Raw genomic sequence first — 19195 nt, 5'->3', positions numbered from 1 at the left:
GGTAGAGCCCAGGCAAAGAAGGGGCTGGGGCCCTGTGCTGGTGCCTCTGGTACAGGAGCCCTGCCAGGCCCTGGGGTGCATGCAGACTCACCCTATCACCCTGCTCGCCTTTGGGGCCAGCTGGTCCTGGGATGCTCAGACCAGGGGCACCCTAGACATGAAAGGATGCAGCTTGGAGCTAGGGCACAGGCACCGTGAGCCCAGAGGGGCTGTGCCATGCCCCCCGTTCCTCCTGTTCCCAGGCAATACTCACACGGGCACCTTTATCTCCCATATCACCCTTGGGGCCAGGAGGTCCTTCTGGTCCTGGAAAGCCTCTGTCACCCTGGAGCGGACAAAATGGCACTACCAGCCCCCCCAAACCACCCCCATTTCCCCAACTGCACCTGGGGACAGGCAACTGCTTAGGTCAATGCCCAGCTGTGCAATCCTCCTCCCCAGCCCATGACCATGCCCAGGAAGTGCCAGCACAGGGCTGGGGAGCACAGCCAAGGCAGGGTTACCTTCTCTCCTCCAACACTGGCCACACTGGGAGCCTGATAGAGAAGCAGAGGGGACCATGTTGTGTGCTGCCTGCAGTGCCCTGTCCTGGGGCTGGGGCAGGCAGAGGTGGATTTGCCAGGCAGCATCACTTACTGGCTTGCCAGGTGGTCCTGGATCACCCTGAAGAGAGATGGATGTCATTGCCAGTCCCTTCTCCAGGAGTTCCCTTCCACCCTGCTGGGACCCCACTTTGTCCTCACCTTCTCCCCCCGGGGACCAGCTGGTCCTGGAGCTCCCTGTGGCAAGAGAAGAGACCTCAGGGGCTGGCAGAGCCTGGGGAGGCACATGTGGGCCATGGTAGCCCCACTACTCCCAGGGTGCCAGCTCTGCAGCACTGTGGCCACTGCCCCAACTCACCTCTCTGCCTGATGGCCCTGGGCGCCCTGGAGCTCCTGTCTCACCCTAGAGTAGAGGAGGAAGAGGAAGATGTCAGGGGAATTCTTCCACCCTGTGCCAAGGCAGCTGCTCCAGGACAGGGCAGGCATTACCCTGGCACGGCAGCAGTCACCACAGTCCACCTACCTTCTCGCCCTCAGGGCCTGGCATACCACGGTCCCCCTGCAGGGCAAAACAGAAGAAGGTTTCAGGAAGCCTTCCTTCCTTCATGCCACACTGTGTTCTGACCCAGAACCCTTTGGGCCTTGGCACCAAAGCTCATCCAAGACTACTATGTTCTGACAGTAAGCCCTAGGCACAGGGCCACAGTGCCACCAGGCTCTGCCAACACTGACAAATGGAACAGTCCTGCTCTAGTGCCATCTCACCTTCTCACCCGCATCTCCCAGGTCACCTGGTGCCCCACGGTCTCCCTGGCACAAGAGGAAGACAGAGTCAGCAGCAGCAGGACCCACAGAGGGTGGCACATGTCCCTATGTGGCATCCAGACCCCTTTTCTCCCCACCAAGGTCAAGGCAAGACCATCCCTTTGGTCCCCACACCACTCACCTTCCTGCCCTGCTCCCCTGGTGGTCCCCGTGGGCCCTGCAAAAGGGGATGCAGAAGATGTCACCTCCAGCGTGGCAGGACAAATGCCCAGGCTGATGGGAGGAGGAACCCTCTGGGGTGTCCGTGGGGCTCAGCTTTCAGCCAGCTCCTGGCTGTCCTACCTTCTCTCAGAAAACTCACCCGGTCTCCTGGGTCCCCAGGGCGTCCAGGTGGCCCTGGGAAACCTTCTGTTCCATCACCCTGCACATTGAGAAAGGTGTCAGCCATGCTCATGAGGCAGGGATGCCCATGAGATGTGAATGAGTATCTCTGCTGCAGAGCAGGGCAGGGTCTGGCCTCAGCATGCACCATCCCCCTACTTCTTACCTTCTCTCCTTTGAGGCCAGGGGACCCAGCAGGTCCTCGAGGCCCAGGGTCCCCAGGCAGGCCCTGAAAGAGAGCACAGCTCAGTCCCCAGGGCACAGCTCAGCTCCAAGGACACATGATCATGGTGGCACTACTCCCCTCAGCCAACCCCACTGACCCAGGGTTTGGACTCACCGGGGGGCCAGGCTCCCCTCGAGGTGCTGCCCCGTCCACCAGTCCAGGGGGCCCCTGTAGAGACAGGGATCAGCTCCTGTGTGATGGCCTCAGGGGACTCAAACCATCCCAGTGCCCCAGGGAGGTTGCAGTGCCCTCAGGCACTCATGGGACCCTCTGTCCAAGAGGGCAGAGAAGCCAGGGAAATGCAGACACTCACCCTTTCCCCTCGATCACCTTTCTCTCCCTGGGAGGGGAAAAAACAAAAAAGGAAGTAAGGGCAGGTGTGGCATCCACCCATGTCCCACTCAAATGGAATAGGGACATGCTGGGCAGCCCATCGTCAGTAGCATCAAGGCAGGTGCATGCCATGTTCCTCTCCCCACACTGCCCAGCACCAGCTCCTGCACACATGTGTGTGCACAGGCACAACTGGTGGGGAACACAGCCCATGAGTGGGACCAGCAGCAATGCACCTGGGAGCAGCTTCAAACTGCTGGCAGTTCCTCCCTCTGTCTGTCCACACATCCCCCCAGCAATCACCATGCAGCATTGAGGGGGAAGTACCTTCACAGACTCTCCTGGAGGTCCTGGTGGCCCCATGGGTCCAAGTGGACCAGGGGGACCTGGATCACCAAATGGTCCCCTTGGGCCAGGGCTTCCAGGGGGGCCAGAGCTGCCCTGCAGAAGAGATGCTCCATTAGCTGGGGCCACAGCATGGGCCAGGGGTGCTGGCAGGGACCCCTTGGCATCTCCACCCCCATATCTACCGCTGCTCCTGGTTCCCCTTTCCGGCCTGGCAGCCCCTGTCTTCCATCCATGATCACGCTGGGCTCTCCCTGAACAAGAAAAGGGAGTTAAAATCAGTGTCTCCATCTCTCATGTTGTGTTCCCAGTGAAGGAGGGAAGCCAGGCTCCCACATGGCCAGGAGCCCAGCAGGGAGACCCAGGGTCTCCAAGACACCAAGTAGCAGGAGATGCCAGGGGCTGAGATGTACCCAGCAGGGTGCCACCACTCCCCAGGAACCCCATGGGGCAGTCTGGTGCCCACCACCTACCGGCTCTCCCTTCTCCCCCTTCGGGCCAGAAAGCCCTGTCGGCCCCCGCGGCCCCTGGGAAGGGAAGATGAGAATGAGGGGTGGGGTGCAGGGAAGAAGCAGGGCTGGGGAGGAATGGACACATGCTTACAGGATCTCCTCGGGGTCCAGGGATGCCTTGGGTGCCCTGGAAAACAACAGCTCAGGATATGAATGTGTGTCCCTGCCAGGCAGGGCAGTGAGGATGGAACGGGATGGATGTGATGCCATAGGATGAGACACTACAGGGGCTCCAGCCATGGCAAGGATGGACAGTCCCTGCCCAGTACACTTGGCCTGGGACACAAAAAGGAGACAGCAGGATCCCTGCCAGCTACAGAGACCCCCCCTGGCACAGGGCAAGGGTAGGCAGAGACCTGTTCAGGGAGCAGGCAGGGTGATGGGAAGAGCACACCATACAGAAGCAAATCCAAGAACACCCCCACTCACTGGTTGGCCAGGTGATCCAGGATTCCCAGGGCGGCCAGGGCTTCCTGGTGTCCCATCAGCTCCAGGGAATCCCTGTGGAAGAGAGGAGCACCCTGGCACTGCCAGACCCCTGACATGCTCCAGGCAGTGCTGGTCCCAGCACCAGAAACCCAGGATGGCCCTGTGGCAGAGCTGAGTCCCAGGATGCCTTTTCCCTGCATGCTGAGCTGGAGTATGAGGGAGCAGAGTGAGGTTGGACTGGGGCTCTCCAAGGGGATACCCCCTCCAGCATGGGCAAGGAAAAGAAGTGAAGGAGGAGGGGTAGAGAGGCCCCATGCAGTCAGGTTATTGTGCCCCAGAACACTGGGGTGCCTGGGTGAGAGGTCAGAGATACTCACCCTGTCCCCCTTCTTGCCTGGCCGCTCTTCTGGCACAGTCGGTGGCCCTGGGGGTCCGGGAGGGCCAGGCGGCCCATGACGGCCCTGGAGGGACAGTGGAGAGGATGGGCTGGGTGTTGGGTGTTGGCCAAGGGATGTTCCCAGTGCACCCTTGCAGCTGGACGGGCCCCTTGCCCCACACCCACCTGCCAGCAGAATAAAGGGACAAGGGAACACAGGGATCATGTCACTGCCTCCTGTCAAGAAGCTGCCCCCCATTACCCCCTAGTCAGGATATTACCGGCTCGCCGGGGAGGCCTGGTGGCCCTGGTCGTCCTTGTGGTCCCTATAGAGACAAAGACAGCGATGAGCATCCCCTGTGGGATGGCATCAGAACAGTTTGGGGGATGCAGCCCCTCCATGAGCCACCAGATGGGGGAGGATGACACCAAAGCACTCACTGCCTCACCACGTTCTCCCTTCTCACCCTGAAAGAGAACAGAGGAAAGGGTTTAGGGGCTGCACCTTCATGTTTGGCTCCCCACTCTACTGTCACCATTGGCAAGCTGGGGGGGGGTTCCTGATCCATGCTGAGCCCCCGTGGCACAGCATGGCATGGTAGAGTATGGGAATGCTCACCCTGGGGCATTGCACGGTGCAGGGCTTTGGTTCTGGCTCCGGCTGGCAAGGCAAAATAAGTCTTTGTAAATTCAGGGGTAGGAGAAGCTCTTGGCCCCCACAGAGCTGCTCCCCTTCCAAACCCCCTAGGACACCCTGGCCCCCTTACTCTGGTAGAGATGATGGTGCAGAGGTCATCAGTGAGTTCTCCCTCCAGCTCTGCCAGGGTGCTGCCACCATGGTAGATGTACCGTGGGTCCTCACCAGTGACCATGCGCCGGAGCTGCTCCTGGTCTGCTCCCTCCAAACCCACTGCTAGCACCTGGACCCCTGAACAAAGAGCACCCTCAGCACACCGCAGAACTCCCTGCACACCCTGCTGGGACCCCATTCATCCTCACCCCCAGCTTTAACATCTCTGGCTGCAGCAATGGCATCATCCCCGGAAGGGCCATCAACCAGGACCACCAGCACCGCTGGCACACTGGGCCGGCGCCCTGCATTGGGGCTCAGCAGATAAGTCCTGGCAAAGGTTATGGCTGCCCCTGGGGAGGGAGAAAGAGAAAGAGGATGGTCACTGGTGTCCCACCAGCCACTGCCCTGGCTGCTGGCACAGGTCCTCACCAATGGCGTTGCCGCTGGGCTCCTCATAGCGCATGGTGCGGATCTGCTCCAGCACGGCAGGCAGGTCGCTGGAGCGGTTGAGGAGCAGCCAGGGCAGGCTGCGGTAGCTGTATGTGGCCAGAGCCACCTGCAAAAGTACAGAGGAGCAGTGGGCACAGATGCTCCCCTGCACCTCCCCAGGCCCCCGCTGATGTGGCAGCATCCTACCTGCGTGCCTTCTGGGCCCAGGCGCCCCAGGGAGGACACAGTGTTGGAAAGGAGGGCGCGGATGGCATCAGCACCAGAGGAGCTGTCACGGGTGCCATGCACCAGGAAGACGATGTCACCACGGGCATCCCCACAGACTGTGAGCATGGAAGGGGTGAAGTTGCCACAGGAGCAGAGACAAGCCCAGCCTGTCCCTGCAGGGTCCCCACAGTACCTGTGCGCTCGCTGACCGAGGTCTCAGTGCCTGGCACGCTCCCCAGGAGTGGGCGGAGGGTGAAGGTGTAGCTCTGGCCCAGGCGCAGCCCAGAGACCTGCTGGGAGCTGGCAGTACCAGGCACAGTCCTCCTTGTCTCCCCACCAGCTGCCACCCAGGAGACCGAGTCATGAGGACCAGCAAGACCACACAGGGGTGCTGCTCCCCAGCCCAGGGCCACCCACCTATCTCACCTGCAGGGGGGCTCCATGAGAGAATGTAGCTGGAGGCACCAGGGACAGAGGTCCAGGTGAGCGTCACTGAGTCTCTCCGCACCTCTGTCACACGCAGGTTGGTGACACGGACTGGGGCAGCTGCTGAGAAGGAAAGGGTGTCCCGGCTCTGTGGGACAGCCCTCAGCCTGCTCCTGGCCCCCCACCCATCACCCTTCCCCAACCCAAGGCTTTGACAGCCAAACCTTTTGGCATTCCTCAAGGCTTCATCCCTGCCCCAGGGGTCTGGTGTCCCCATGGCCCCACGCAGTCCCTCACCAGTGACAGCAGTGACAGTGGCTGGCTCACTCTCCCGGCTGCCAGCCAAGCTGGTGATGCTGATGTGGTAGCGCCGGCCTGGCTCTAGCCCTGCCAGGTCATAGGAGCTGGCAGTGCCTGGGAGCTGCTGACTGTGCTGGGGCCCTCCTGCATGGGAAGAGAAATGGGTGAGGAGGTGCAGTTGGGGATAGCAGGGATGCTATCCAGCCGTACTCACCCTCAGCCAGGCGCCAAACCAGACGATACCCAGCACTGCCAGCTGCAGGCACCCAGGCCAGGAGCAGGCGGCGCTCAGAGGCCTCTGTCACACGGAAGCTTCTAACAGGGGGTGGTGGTGCTGCCTCCGCTGTGGAGCAGAAGCACAGGTATTAGGGGCAGGGTTGCCCAGTGCCATGCCAGGGTGCTGCCTCCCGCTCCAGCACTCACGGGTAGTGACGATGATGGAAACAGGGTTGCCCTCCCGGTTGCCAATGAGAGCTGTCACCTTCACGGTGTAGGAGACGCCGCCCTCCAGGTCAGGGATGTCAAAGGAGCTAGTGTGGCCAGGAACCCGCCGGCTGCTTTCCGAGCCCCCTGCCAAAGGCCACAGCGTCAGCCCCCCACCTCACTGCCCTCACAGCCTGTCCCTGTCTCCATCCCACAGTACCATCTGTGCGGCTCCAGACCACGCGGTAGGCAGTTGCTCCTGGCACTCCAACCCAGGTGACACGGGCAATGTTGCTCCTGGACTCCTGCACCTCCAGCTGGGACACCGTCCCCACCTGCTCAGGTGCTGCAAAACCAAAATGGCCAGTGTGACCCAGGTTCGCAGCAAGTGGTGCTAGCTAGCACTGGTGGGCACAAGGATACCTCACCTGTCCGCCCTGTGGCGGTGATGGGCCTGCCCTCGCGGCCATCCACAATGGCTGAGACACCAACAGTGTAGATGGTGCCTGCACGCAGCCCCTCGATAGTGAAAGCAGTGGGGTCAGCAGGGAGGAAGCGGGATTGCTCCAGGCCTAGGATAAACAGTTAGGCTGGAAAGGGTCCTGGCATCACTATCATGGCACCCTGTGGTACTCACACTTACCATCGCTGCCTCGCCATGTCAGCAGGTACCCCCCGGCACCTGGCAGTCCTTGCCAGGTGACTCGCAGCTGGCTGGGACCGGCCTCTGTCACCCGCAGCTCCGAGACATTGCCCACTGCCGGATACTCTGCACCACCCCAGGGCACCACAGTGTCACCTCAGGGTGCCTAGAGGGGCCCTGCAGACACCTCAGTTCCCTGAGGACTTGTGAGGGTAGAGAGCACCAACATACAGCAGGGGAGGAAAACTACCGTGCCAGGAACCCCAGTGCCAAATGCCAGCAGGGACTTACTGAGGCGGATGGTGAGCGTGGTGGCGCTGCCCTCCCGGCTGCCTGCCAGCGCAGAGACACGCACCAGGTAGGTGATGCCCTCACGGAGGTCACTCAGCTCCAGCCCAGTCTGGCTGCTCGGGACACGCCTTGTCCTCTCTGTGCCATCTGCCAGGAGCAGAGTGGTGGCAGACACTCAGCACCAGCTGTGTGGTGCCCCCTGAGGGCCACCTGTGCCCCTGCCCACAGACTCACCCTGGTTGTTGCGCACCACCACTTTGTACTCAGTGGCACCAGGGACACCAGTCCAGCCCAGCCGCACCCGCCTGCCTGACTCCTCAGTGAGCCGCAGGTTCGACACGGTGCCCACGGGCACCTCCACACCTGCAAGCAGACACAGTGAGGTACGGCCAAAGCCATGCAGCCTGGATGGCACAGTCCTCATCCTCATCCTGGGTCATGATCACAGAGCTGGGGGACTCTCATGGCCAAAGGGCTCCCTGGGCTGAGCAATGCCACATGAGACATCCTTCCATCTCAATGGCTTGGGAGAGTGTGGGACACCCCAGGGGACCCACAGCATTGCTCACCTGTCTGGAAGGTAGTAACAGGGGTGGCCACCTCTCTGCCATCATAGAGTGTGTAAAGGGTGATGCGGTACTCAGTGCCTGGCTGCAGCCCTGTCAGCTGGTAGGCGTTGGCATTGCTGGGGAGTGACACTGTCCTGGGGGGCTCCAGTCCTGCAGGGATGGAAGAGTCACCACTGGCTGCCAGCACAACAGGGTCTGTGGAGGGGACCAGGCACCCCAAGCCCACCTGTGGCTCTCTTCCACTCCAGACGGTAGCCACGGGCATCACGGGCACCAGTCCAGATCACCTGGATGGATGTGGGGCCCAGGATGTTGGTCTGCAGCATCTGCTCCACACCTTCCTCTGCAAGAAGGACTCCATGAGCTGGGCTACCATGTGCCACTCTACTACCAGTCACCCACCCTGGCACATCCCCAGTCCCCTGCATAGGGCTGGTCTCCACCCCATCTTGCAGCAAGAGCATCAGGGGCAGAGCCAGAGGCCAGCAATGAACTGGCACCATCTATGCCCACCACCTACCTGTCCTCTGCCGCACTGTGGCCGTGGGCCCCTCCAGCTGTCCAAAAAGCGGAGCCACCGTCACCACGTAGTTGGTGTTGGGCTGCAGCCCCCCCACTGGATGTGATGTCTTCCCAGCATCCAGGTCCACCCTGTGCCTGTCCTGCCCTGTGAGAGCCAGTACAGCAGTCCCTTGGGGGTCCAGGCAGTGGGTATCACCACCCCACAACCCATCCTTCCTCCCTGGGGGCACCAGTATAAGGGGAGCAAGGTCTGGGAGAGGCATGTACCTGTGAGGGTTGCCCAGGAGAGCCGGTAGCCAGTGGCACCACTGACAGGCTGCCAGGCCAGCAGCATGCTCTGTGACGAGACATTGTGGACAGCTAAGTGCTGCACACCCATCAGGCGCCCTAAGGACAAGAGGTGTCTGTCACATCCCCCAAGCAAGGGTGAGGCAGGGGGCAGCTGGAAACACCTTTGCCTGTAAACCCACCTGCTCAGGGTTGGGGAAAGCCCCCCTTGCTCCTGCTCTGTGTATGCTGGACTGCACTGAGGTCACCAAGTGCAGCCCACATGCAGGTGGCTCCCTCAAAGCACTCCAGCAAAGTGGAGCTCAAAATGCTTTCCTTCTAATGCCTTAAATACATTCTGCTGGTTAAGGCTGCTGGAATAGCTGAAGGAACTAGTTTGTCAAAATTGGATGCTTGTAAAGGTGGCCTCACCCCAGCTTCTGCCTAGCAATACTTTCCAGCACCCTCGTGGAAAGAGTGTTTTCTTCCTCCAAAGCATGGTACTTGAATTGATTTAAAATACAACTGTGGTTTGATGATCAATGCTTTTATGTTACCTGGGGAAAGCTTCAGTGAAAACACTTCCATAAGGGCTATGTAAGAGCTGGGAGATCACATCATACTGCATCCCTTCTGGGGCTCAGAGCATCACCTAGTAGTGATGCTCACCTGCATACCCATCCCCACCTCTGCCAGGCAGCAGTGGGTCAGGCAGCCTCGTCCCCATGGGGCACAGTTGCTGGAGGGTCTGGGAAATTATCCCTGTCCCCAGCTCAGCCCAGGCCTAGGTGCACTGCTTACGTGTCCGGGTGGTGAGAGTAGCAGGGGCAGCTGGCTGCTGCATGCGGTGGGGCTGGAGTGTCACCACGTACTCGGTATCGGGGCGCAGGTTGCTCAGCATGGCTGACTGTGCACTGGGCCCCAGTCTCTTCTCCTCCCTCTGGGTTGCTCCTGAGGGGCGGACAGAGAGGTGCAGGCAGGCGTAAGAGCACAGCATGCACCAGGCCCAGCAGCAAAGGGGTGTCCATGGACCAGCACCCTGCCCCAGGGATGCCAGGCAGTGCCAGGGGTGGGGAGCACTGGGAGAGGCTGGGACAGCAGCCAGGGAAGGGGCATCTGTGGAATGCCTGAGGCCAGGGAGGGGCTTCCAGGTGCTGGCTCCAGCCCAAGGCTCACCTGGGACTGAGGTCTACCACTTGCCCCCCCCACACCCGGTGACTGCGGGGACATGCATATGCCTGAGCTCTCAGCCCTGGGTAGGGGCATTCGTGGGGCCCCCAGCATTCATGCACACCCATGCCCAGGCTTCGATCCCTGTGCACTGGAGCCTCAGGGTGCAGGAACACACACACCGCCTCCACACCTCTGTGCACACACGTGCCCCACAGCCTGCCACAGGCACCAGCAGTGAAGGCAGGGCATGCACACACCCGCAGCACACTCAGCATGAGCCTCTTACATCACCCTATGCATGTACCCTCCCATGCAAGCCCCTGCTGTGGGGGCTGTCCAAAGAAACAGCATCCAGATGGCATCCAGACAAGGCCATCCCCTCACAGGGACCATCCCCTTACCTTGCACAGAATAGGTGAGGCTGTAGCCCTGCAGGGGCTCAGGGCTGGGCTGCCAGGCCAGCCGCAGGAAGGTCGGTCCAGTCTCTACCACATGGAAATTCATTACAGAGCTGGCACGGCTCTCTGGAGACACAGGGAGCCAGAGATGAGCATTCAGTCCTATGGGCACCCAGGTCCTAATGCATTCCCATCTCCACTGGGCATGGACACTCACGGGTGCGTGCTCGGCTGGACACTGACTCGCCAACGCTGTTGGCATACTGGGCAGTGACGGTGACCAGGTACTCTGTCCCTGCGCGCAGCCCCCGCAGCGTAGTGCTCATTTCCCGTGGTCCTAGGCTCACCTGACCAAGGACAGTGGCACCCCCTTGGCATCCCCAGGCCACACACGGGGCTGCCAGGGATCCCCAGGGACTCTGAACAGGCAGGTAGGAGTACTCACCTCCTGTCTCTCTGCCACAATTGGCTGCCCCAGCCCCGTCAGCGGCACATACTGCACTCGGTAACCAGTGACAGGGCCGCTGGCTGCTGTCCAGCGGATCAACAGCTGGTCAAGGCCCTGCTCCAGGATCTCCAGGTTGGAGGGGCCGGTGTGGCTTGGCCCATCTGCAGGGGAGCACAGGGGCCATCGGTTCCAGAGTGTTTGGGGCAGGAGGGAAATTTTGACAGAGAGGCACAATCATGTGCCTGCTGGGATGGTATGGCCAGGAGGGCATTTTGGGGAGGATGGGTACACTCAGGATGAGCACAGCCTGGCACCCAGTATTATCACACCTATAAGCCACAAAGATGAGTGCCCATACCTGGATGGTGCAGAGTGCCTCCAATGCTTGTGCACACCCTGCGTGTCATCAGTGGCACCAGTGTCCCCAGCAGCTTGAAGTCACCAACGTAGAAGAAGAAGGCTTCAGTAGGCAAAGAGGCCACACGCATCAGCTCCTTATGGTCGGCATTCTTGATCCCTGGCAGGGATGGAGATGATAGGTAAGGGCAGGGGCTCCTCACCTGGCAGAAGTCCCCCATCACCCAGCACCAAAGCCTCACTCACCCACGGCAAAGACCTTGATGCCCTGTCTCTTCAGCTTTGCTGCTGCCCCCTCAGCATCATCCTGGGACTTGCCATCAGTGATGAGGATGCAGATCTGAAGGGCCAGGTAAGAGCCATGAGATCAAACCCAAGGTCCACAGACCTACCACATCTCTCACTGGTTGTCACTAGGGCCACCACCCTGCAAGTACCTGAGGGACCCCAGGCCGGAGCTGCGTGGGGCCAAAGAAGTTGTCAGCAACAAAACGGAAACCAGCACCAGTCCGCGTGTTGCCGCCCTTGTAGCTCAGCTGCTGGATGGCCCTCTGGACGCTGGTGCCGTCAGTGTGCTGGGAGAAGGGGAACTCCACCCTGGGTAGCATAGGGTGATGTGTGACCTTTCAGTTCTGCCACCCTGCCATCCCACAGGCTCCTTCCCTGGTGCTCACCGTGGCTCGTCACTGTACTGTGCCACTGCGAAGCGCACTGCCTTCTCGCCCACCACCTGCACGAAGGGGCCCACCAGCTCATCCATGAAGGTGCGGATGGCACGGAAGTTGTTTCTGCCAATGCTGGATGAGCCATCCACCAGGAAGGCGATGTCAGCCTCCAGCACATCCTTGCAGACTGCTGTGGGGTGGTGACAGTGCTCAGGGCATGGAGTAGCACCACCGCATGATGATGCTGGGCCGCTCTTATCCCTCAGACTGTGTGTGCCCAGTGCTCAGCACCCACCTTGGTTCCTCTTCTGTGCTGTGGCAGCGGGGGGACCCAGGAGTGTGAGGAGCACGGCAAAGCACAGGAGCCTGACACTCATCGTGGGAGCCTGTGAGAAAGGACAATGCCACTACTGCCCCACATCAACCCCACGCCTCTAGGGGCAGTGGTTATGGAACTGCAGGGCTTGGGAGATCCCAGTCCCGTGCCATGTGCCAAGCTTAGCTTCAGGAGGGTACCAGTGCCACCCTGGCCATCACTGCTGGCACCCCAATCCTGATCTGGGTTGGGAGGCAGCAGGGCCATGCCTAGCCGTGTTACCTCACGTTGCTTCCCATGCCAGGGGAGCAGCCAGCAGCACCCATTCAGCGTGCCAGCTTTCTGAAAAGAGTCAGGCGAGCAGTGGCTGTGCCTGGCCACGCAGGAGCGGCGCCGGTGGCTGCCCCACGGCACGGCACAGGCGGTGCCGGCTGCGCCACAGCGCGGTCGCGTGCGTGCCCCGTGCCTGGCCAGGCTCCAGCCCGCCCTGTTCAGCCCAGCCGGGCCCAGCTGCGGCTCCACTCGACGCCCGGTGCCCGGGGTAGCCGTGCCCCAGCCGCGGGAGGCTGCCAGCCCCGGCTGCAGGATGTGCGCGGGCTCTGCCTCCACACGCCCTCCCCGCTGCCTCCCGCCTGCCTGCTCCGAGCCTCGGCACCGGCAGCAGCCCACCCGGCTGCTCGTGCCCACCCGGCTGCTCATGCCCACCCGTGCCGGTGCCTGCTAGGATTCCCCACCACCCCGGGACGGGTGGCACAAGGGGAGTATTCTAGGACAGCTGGCCCAGGGTGCCCGCGATCCCACACGCCCTGCCGCTTCCCACGCACACACAGCCGCGGGGGGCATCCGGCCTGACAGCACTGCGATGGCCACGGGGACTCCCGGTGCAGCAGAACCAAGGAGTTGTCAGCCCGGCGGCTGCCCCGGCGTGGGAGGGCAAGGAGTGCCCGCGGGGGCCCACCTGGAAGGTTCGGTCCTGCCCTGCAGCCCCCCTCATCTGCAGCGGGACCTCCTGCTACGCCCCCGCGGCCGCATGCACTCACCCACCGCCCCACGCAGGGCTACCCCGAGCTGTGCCGTGCCGTGCCGTGCCGAGCCGAGCCGAGCGCAGGCGGTGCCAGCGCGGAGCGGCCCCCGGCGCTCCCGCCCCTTTATTGAGGGCGGCCCGGAGCGCGGTTCCTGGAGCGGGGTGGGGTGGGGGGAAAGAGGGAGCGCGACGGCCCCTGCCCAGCCCGGCCCCCCCAAAAAAGGGCTTCCTACCGGCTCCCCGGGAAGAGCAGGGAAGTGGCTTTTCGGGCTGTTCAGCCACAAAGTGCCATTCCTGGCTCCCTCCCACCGGTCGCGCTCCGAGCAGGGGCTGAAGAGCTCCGGGATGGCGATGGGGAAGAAGCAGGAGGAGGTTGGACCCCCAGGAACAGTTTCTGCCGGGAGTGCCACAGCGAGCTCAGTACAGGGCTGAGAAGGCTCCAGTGAGGCTCAAAGCAGTTTCCCCTCCAGTATCTCCATCCACCACATCCCAGGAATGTGGTGAGTGGCTCTGGAACATGCCAGCCAGGACCCGACTTGGACCTGTCTTGGGGGAACATGCCCCCAGGGACCTCACAGCATTTCCTGGCCCTGGGCAGAGTTGGATAGAGCTGCCACAGAGACCTAAGCAAGCTCTAGGTTAGAGCCTCGCTCTGAGCACCAGTCTTGGGCAGGACAACGGTAGTAAAGAAGGGCTGCTCCCTATGCCAGCACAGCTCCCATAAGACTGCAGGATGGTCAGGTCTTGGCCAGGACCTTTCCTGCACGCACAGATCGTGGTACCCATTATGTGGAACCCTAGCACCCACAGATCAACTACAGGGACTGCCCTGGAGGCAGCTGTAGATCATACTGCTCTGCTCTGGACACCATCTCCCAGCAGCAGACTGGGGGCCAAAACCTATGCCAGACATGGAGAAACTTGATGGAAAGCCAGTGGTAGTGTGACTGCACTTGATGGGAGGAGGTAAAACGGAAAAGATGTCCAGCAAGGTCGGCAGGAGTACCCTCCTGAGCTAGCCTCATTCCCTGCCCACTCAGTCACAGGTGGAACTGTGTCCTGGGGCTCCTCCTCAGCCCAGGGTGCAGCCCTGATGTTTAGGGTACTCCTTACCCTTGGGGCCCCCACTGGGACCACACTGCTCCTTGGGGCCCCATCTTCCCTGCTGGTGCCTGTACTTACTTGGGGCTGACCCCAGCTCTTGGCCCCTGCATGTACCCTATGCCCCTTTCCCTCATTCTCCTTAGTTATTCTGCACACCCCTGTCCTCAGCACCCCACATACCTGTGCCCTCCCAGCCACCAGCCCCGGGGCTTCCCAGCAGCTCCTGGCAGGGCAGCAAGCAGGTCCGGGGGCATCTTCCTGCAGGCAGTGAGGGAGGTGACAGTGAGAGTCCTTGGGACCCAGGGCCACCTCACAGCTGGGTGCCCGGGGCAGTGCCACCTGCCACTGAGCAAAGATGCTCCAGGGCAGGCTGCAAGCAACTTTCCCAGGCACACACTGTTCCCAAGCAGGGGAGGAGCGGCGATTCCCTGGCTCTTCTTAAAGGCGCAGCAAGCAGTGCATCCCCTCCTCTTCATTAGCCTTCCTCTCGCTGGGCCCCAACTCCGGCCCCACAACCTGGCTGGCCATATCCAAAGTTCAGTGTGGCCATGGACTTCCCCCTGCCTGCCTCAGCTCTGTGGGTTCAGCCGTGGATCCATCATCTCCAGGTCAGGACCAACCCCAAACTCTCCTCCCACCAGAGCTCGCTTAATGAAGGCAAGGCGGCCTGTCCCAATTAGGCAAGGGGCTTCGCTAAACAGGGAGCAGAGGGGTCTGCCAAGGGCTCTGTGGTTGGCCCCAGGCCCAGGGCCGGCGAAGCAGCCCCACGGCGTGGTGTCAGCCGCAGGGCACAGGCAGCCAGGGGTTACCCTGACTAACAGGGTCAGCGCTGGGGCACGCTCTGCCCGGTGGGCACCACAGGCAGAAGCATTGGGGCAGTGATGCTCTGCAGCCATACCACGAGCTCTGCCTGCCACCCCAGAGTCCAGGAATGTGACAAGCACCAGCGTGGGTGGTCTTGAAACCCCACTCCCACATGGGCAGCAAAGATGTATCCTGACTGTCTTAACAGCAGCATCCCCTTTACATTTTCACTGGAGAAGGACATGCAGGGGTGCTGCACTCCCAAACCAGCGTGCCTCTTGGAAGGAGTTTCCCAGCTTCCTCCCACATACCAGGGCCCAGGAAGGAATCCACAGCCCCGGGGCGCAGGACAGTACTGCAGAGGGAGAGCACCAGGTGGGAGTGACTCACAAGGCTGCTGCATGCTAGTCCATCCAAGAACATACCAAAAAGCTGCCTGTCCTTTCCCATGTCTGGCTGGCAGACAGACTAGCAGTCTTTAAGCCCACATTCTAGGCTTGGGGTTCCCCCTTTTGGGGTTGGCTTGGCCCCAAAGCACATTGAGTCCTCTCCACTGACACTGATCAAAGCTTGCAGGGCTGATCCTAACTCCAGCCCCTTGCCCCTGCCTGCCCTTTGCATGCGAACCCAGTCCACAAATGTTACTTGGCGGCTGGCCACCCCCCCCCCCCCCCCCCCCCCTTGTGGCACGGCCTCTGCTGCTCCACAAGTTTCAGATCATGAGAAGCCCTAAAACATCTCCCCAGGCCCCACCAGCCCTCTTCTCTGCAGGGCTGCAGATATAAGCAAGCACCAGTTCCGAGCTTTGCAGGGTATCACATCACCCTCAGGGATGGGAACCTCCCAGTCTGAGAGAAGGGAAGGCACTGGGCCTGAGCCTTTCCCTGCCCTGTGCTTGCCAAGCTGGCAGCCTCACTGGTGCCTTAGTGGAAGACAAGAGGAAAATCTGTTTTCTTTAGCCCCAGGTGAGGTTTCAGCTCTGCACTGAGCAGCAGGAAAGGTGAGTCACACAACACAGTGAGATGTGGCATGGTGAAATGTCTCCTGGGCTCCAGAGCCAGCTGTGGCCTGGCTGCCATTTGTCCTAAACCCCATCTTCTGCCCACCTTCTCCCTATTCCACAGCTGCTGCCTTGATTCCACAGTGCTGATGTGATGCAGGCTGGGATTCAGCACCACTGTTACAGGGTTTGAGATTCCTGGTCCTACCACAGTCCAGCAGCACTCCCCATTGCAGTATGGTGTGGGCATCCTCAGCTGGTGGGAATGGGCCAGGCAGCACCAGGATCTCTTAAATGTGAGGGATTCCCATTGGAGCTGAGCAGAGTGTGGCTGGTGCTGAGGAGGGTGAGGGGAGAAGGAGCTGGCCAGAGCCGGAGGGGGAACCTCGCCTGCTGAGGGGGCCAGCTGGGACATGCTCCAGGAATGTCTCCTAGCACCAGGCACCACCAGCTCCTTGCTGCGGCACCCAGCTATTTGCTCCTGGCAGCCTGGGAAGGAGACTCATGGATCCTTGCTGCTGTCACTAGCCAGCTTGGGGAGAACATCAGAGGGCCAGCATCATACTTGCAATGTGGCACTGGAGATGGCCATGAAGCTCCCCAGCAAGCCAGGAGGTAACAGAACAAGCCAGGGTGGGGAACTGCTCACCCCTTACCTCCTGCTGGCTTGGCCTGAGTTTGGAGTAGAAGATGACTGTGCCAGCTGTCTAGGATGTGCTTCCCAAGGGAAGCAGACAGCAAACCCCCAGCTCCTCTGTGACCAAGTGGACATCTCACAACAGCCCTCATCCTTCTGTTGCCCAAAGCCACATCCCTGTAGGAAAAAGAAGCAAAGTAGTATGTGGAGCTGTGACTGGTGAGCTGCCTTCTGCCCAGTGGCTCTGAGGATACCCAAAGCAAGGAGGATGCTCTTGGATGCGAGGACCACAGTGGGTGCAGGGGCAGCTGCAGGGAAGGTCTAGTGGTTGAAAGGTAATGGAACAAGTGGTCAGCTGCAGCCAGGCTTGAGACTGGGCTGAGACTCCTGTGCCCCCAAGCCAGGGCTCCCTGTGAGGCAGATGTGTGCCTTGTGGCTGCTGTAGAAGGATGGGAAGTTTTTATTACCTGTAAACTGTTGTGTCTGGAGGCTGCTGCCGGCACAGCCACACACCAGTGTCTCACGAAGCCGCACTGGACTGCAGCCATGCCCTTCTGTCCTCACTGACAGGGCTCTGGGAGGGAACGGTGACACCTTGGGGATGTGACCCCTTGGCTGAGTCAGGCAGAAGGCAGTCCTGGTTAGCTTGACAACAGGGGCCAGGCTGCCTCTCTGGCACGGCAAAGGGGTGGAAAGCCAGGCACTGCCAAGGCTCTGCCAAGGGCCAGTGGCACTTTGCCACAGCACAGAGCCAGCATACCAGAAAGGGAAGGTGACAGTGGGGATGATCACAATGGGCTGGGGAGCAAGCAGCACCACTAGGGCTAGTTAACAAGCTACCTTACTCAGCTGCATCCTGTGGCTGAACTTTGGGTGATGCTGCCGATGCCCAGAAATGCTGCACAGTGGCTACGGCTGTGCATCAGGGACACAGGGTGAAGTAGAGTACAGGCAGCTATGACCATGCTGCATGTGACCAGCCATGCAGCCTGGCTGATCCCACAGGAATTTGGCTTTCCACCTGATTGAGGCATGAGCTGCTCCCCTTCACTCCTGGCCCCACAGCCCCCACCCGCAGTGGGGATCAGGCTCTGTAAAAGAAGCCTGTCTTGCCCTCAAGGCTGGAAATGCAGGAGCTGGGTGCAGCAAGGCTCACTCAGCACCTCTGTGTGGGGTCAGTGTTGCTTTTCCCATGCCGACAGCCCTCTGAAGTGCACAAGCCCCAGAGCTTGCTCCAGCCAGCCCAGCACACGTTGTCACAGAAGGGAAACTCCTGCCTTTTCCTAAGGGCAGACAACTTGCCTTCCCCAGAGCACAGAAGATTATGGTTTTCCCAGCCCAGCCCTGGCTGTGGGGTGTGCAGGCAGCAGCACCAAGCAATGCTTGGGGCACAGCCAGGCTCAGGGTGCCCAAAGGGGGACTCAGGGACCCATCAGGATGCAAGAGCAGGGGCTAGCAGAGCAGAGGGAGTGGATTCCCCTCAGATGCCTGCAGGAAGGAGAAGATAAAGGGAAGCCGAGGGAGAGCTGCCAGCCCGTGGCTTGTGCAGGCTGGGTCCACGGTGTGCAGAGCTTGATTCAACATGCTGGGCAGCAGAGTCAGCCCCTGCCTGCCTGCACCCACCGGTGCCGCCCAGCCTGCCTGCCCCACCCTCTGCACCCATGGGGTTCCCCAAGGGCCAACATTAGCAGCAGTGCCTTGGGCCAGGTGAATCGATGCAGAGCTGAAAGGTGGCATTCCTGCAGGCCTCCCCTGGGAGAGTAGTGCTGCACAAGGCCAGGTCACTGGTGCAGCACCAGGGAAGGCAAGGAGAGAGTTTTACCTGCACACACCAAGATGTCTTTGGCTGTATCAAGCCTTCCCCAGTGTATGCCCTGGCAGAGGAATGCTGGGGAAGGCTGTCATCAGTGCCTCTCACTCTGCACCAAACTCAGCTTCCAGGGGCAGGGCAGGAGGCCTACTGTGGCTTTCCAGCATTGCTCCCAGGGACCTGACAGGAATACTCACCAGTACCGTGTGCAGAATGGTATCACCAGTCTCTGCTTTAAATCAGACTGACCTCAGGACCAGCTGAGCAGAGGTGTCTGCAGGAGCCCGGAACAGAGCCCAGCCCTACAGAGCCATGCTGCATGCCAGCAGCACAGCAGACCTTGATACATGCAAAGGCAAGCTGCCCACCAGCTCTCAAACCCCACAGCACCTCTGCCTCCCATCAAAAGGGGATGAGAACTGCAATGCTATTGCTTCCCCATCCCTCCTCCTCCAACCCTAGAGCTGGGAGCAGCCAGCTCAGGGCAAGATAGGCAAGTCACCACCACATTTCAAGCGCACAGGAGCTGCTCTGTTGTTTTATGTCAAACTTTTCCACCTCCCAGGGTTGGGAAACAGCAGCTGTCCAGCTCCCAGCATGGCACCCAGGGCCATGAGGCCAGTTACAGGCTAACCTGGCCATGGGAGTCCCCACAGACC

General features: G+C 60.9%; 1 protein-coding gene across 11 annotated transcripts in view; it reads right to left on the bottom strand.

Annotated features, from left to right (window-relative positions):
- The window catches only part of COL7A1 (collagen type VII alpha 1 chain), a 33621-nt gene extending 19065 nt beyond the window's left edge, over positions 1 to 14556 (bottom strand). For 8 of the 11 annotated variants that reach the window (XR_010990511.1, XR_010990512.1, XM_068163763.1 and 5 more), the window contains exons 1-50: positions 13198 to 13271; positions 12137 to 12227; positions 11851 to 12031; positions 11614 to 11773; positions 11423 to 11516; positions 11178 to 11336; positions 10817 to 10980; positions 10589 to 10718; positions 10375 to 10497; positions 9602 to 9751; positions 8801 to 8920; positions 8532 to 8678; positions 8238 to 8354; positions 8012 to 8161; positions 7677 to 7805; positions 7443 to 7589; positions 7152 to 7277; positions 6937 to 7080; positions 6729 to 6854; positions 6509 to 6655; positions 6300 to 6428; positions 6083 to 6229; positions 5786 to 5908; positions 5553 to 5699; positions 5339 to 5475; positions 5132 to 5258; positions 4909 to 5052; positions 4677 to 4837; positions 4529 to 4570; positions 4351 to 4377; positions 4191 to 4235; positions 3911 to 3994; positions 3534 to 3605; positions 3196 to 3231; positions 3066 to 3119; positions 2778 to 2846; positions 2575 to 2688; positions 2228 to 2254; positions 2029 to 2082; positions 1855 to 1917; positions 1669 to 1728; positions 1489 to 1524; positions 1308 to 1352; positions 1066 to 1101; positions 901 to 945; positions 744 to 779; positions 637 to 663; positions 504 to 536; positions 254 to 325; positions 92 to 151 (exon numbers count right to left, since the gene is read on the bottom strand). Coding sequence is in view for 9 of the 11 variants with exons in the window: in XM_068163763.1 (XP_068019864.1) it covers positions 92 to 151; positions 254 to 325; positions 504 to 536; positions 637 to 663; positions 744 to 779; positions 901 to 945; positions 1066 to 1101; positions 1308 to 1352; positions 1489 to 1524; positions 1669 to 1728; positions 1855 to 1917; positions 2029 to 2082; positions 2228 to 2254; positions 2575 to 2688; positions 2778 to 2846; positions 3066 to 3119; positions 3196 to 3231; positions 3534 to 3605; positions 3911 to 3994; positions 4191 to 4235; positions 4351 to 4377; positions 4529 to 4570; positions 4677 to 4837; positions 4909 to 5052; positions 5132 to 5258; positions 5339 to 5475; positions 5553 to 5699; positions 5786 to 5908; positions 6083 to 6229; positions 6300 to 6428; positions 6509 to 6655; positions 6729 to 6854; positions 6937 to 7080; positions 7152 to 7277; positions 7443 to 7589; positions 7677 to 7805; positions 8012 to 8161; positions 8238 to 8354; positions 8532 to 8678; positions 8801 to 8920; positions 9602 to 9751; positions 10375 to 10497; positions 10589 to 10718; positions 10817 to 10980; positions 11178 to 11336; positions 11423 to 11516; positions 11614 to 11773; positions 11851 to 12031; positions 12137 to 12218 (4848 nt within the window). In the remaining 2 variants the exon portion in view is untranslated. Of the gene's footprint in view, positions 1 to 91; positions 152 to 253; positions 326 to 503; positions 537 to 636; positions 664 to 743; positions 780 to 900; positions 946 to 1065; positions 1102 to 1307; positions 1353 to 1488; positions 1525 to 1668; positions 1729 to 1854; positions 1918 to 2028; positions 2083 to 2227; positions 2255 to 2574; positions 2689 to 2777; positions 2847 to 3065; positions 3120 to 3195; positions 3232 to 3533; positions 3606 to 3910; positions 3995 to 4190; positions 4236 to 4350; positions 4378 to 4528; positions 4571 to 4676; positions 4838 to 4908; positions 5053 to 5131; positions 5259 to 5338; positions 5476 to 5552; positions 5700 to 5785; positions 5909 to 6082; positions 6230 to 6299; positions 6429 to 6508; positions 6656 to 6728; positions 6855 to 6936; positions 7081 to 7151; positions 7278 to 7442; positions 7590 to 7676; positions 7806 to 8011; positions 8162 to 8237; positions 8355 to 8531; positions 8679 to 8800; positions 8921 to 9601; positions 9752 to 10374; positions 10498 to 10588; positions 10719 to 10816; positions 10981 to 11177; positions 11337 to 11422; positions 11517 to 11613; positions 11774 to 11850; positions 12032 to 12136; positions 12228 to 13197; positions 13272 to 13414; positions 13576 to 14465 lie in introns of those variants that run through there. The other 3 variants (XM_068163764.1, XM_068163765.1, XM_068163766.1) reach the window with 3 other exon arrangements.
- Positions 14557 to 19195: the final 4639 nt, after the last annotated feature.

Source organism: Melanerpes formicivorus, unplaced genomic scaffold, assembly GCF_026170545.1.
Source record: "Melanerpes formicivorus ecotype bairdi unplaced genomic scaffold, bMelFor1.0.p_v2 SCAF_74, whole genome shotgun sequence".
Lineage (NCBI taxonomy): Eukaryota > Metazoa > Chordata > Aves > Piciformes > Picidae > Melanerpes > Melanerpes formicivorus.
This window is presented reverse-complemented; position numbering and strand designations above follow the sequence as displayed.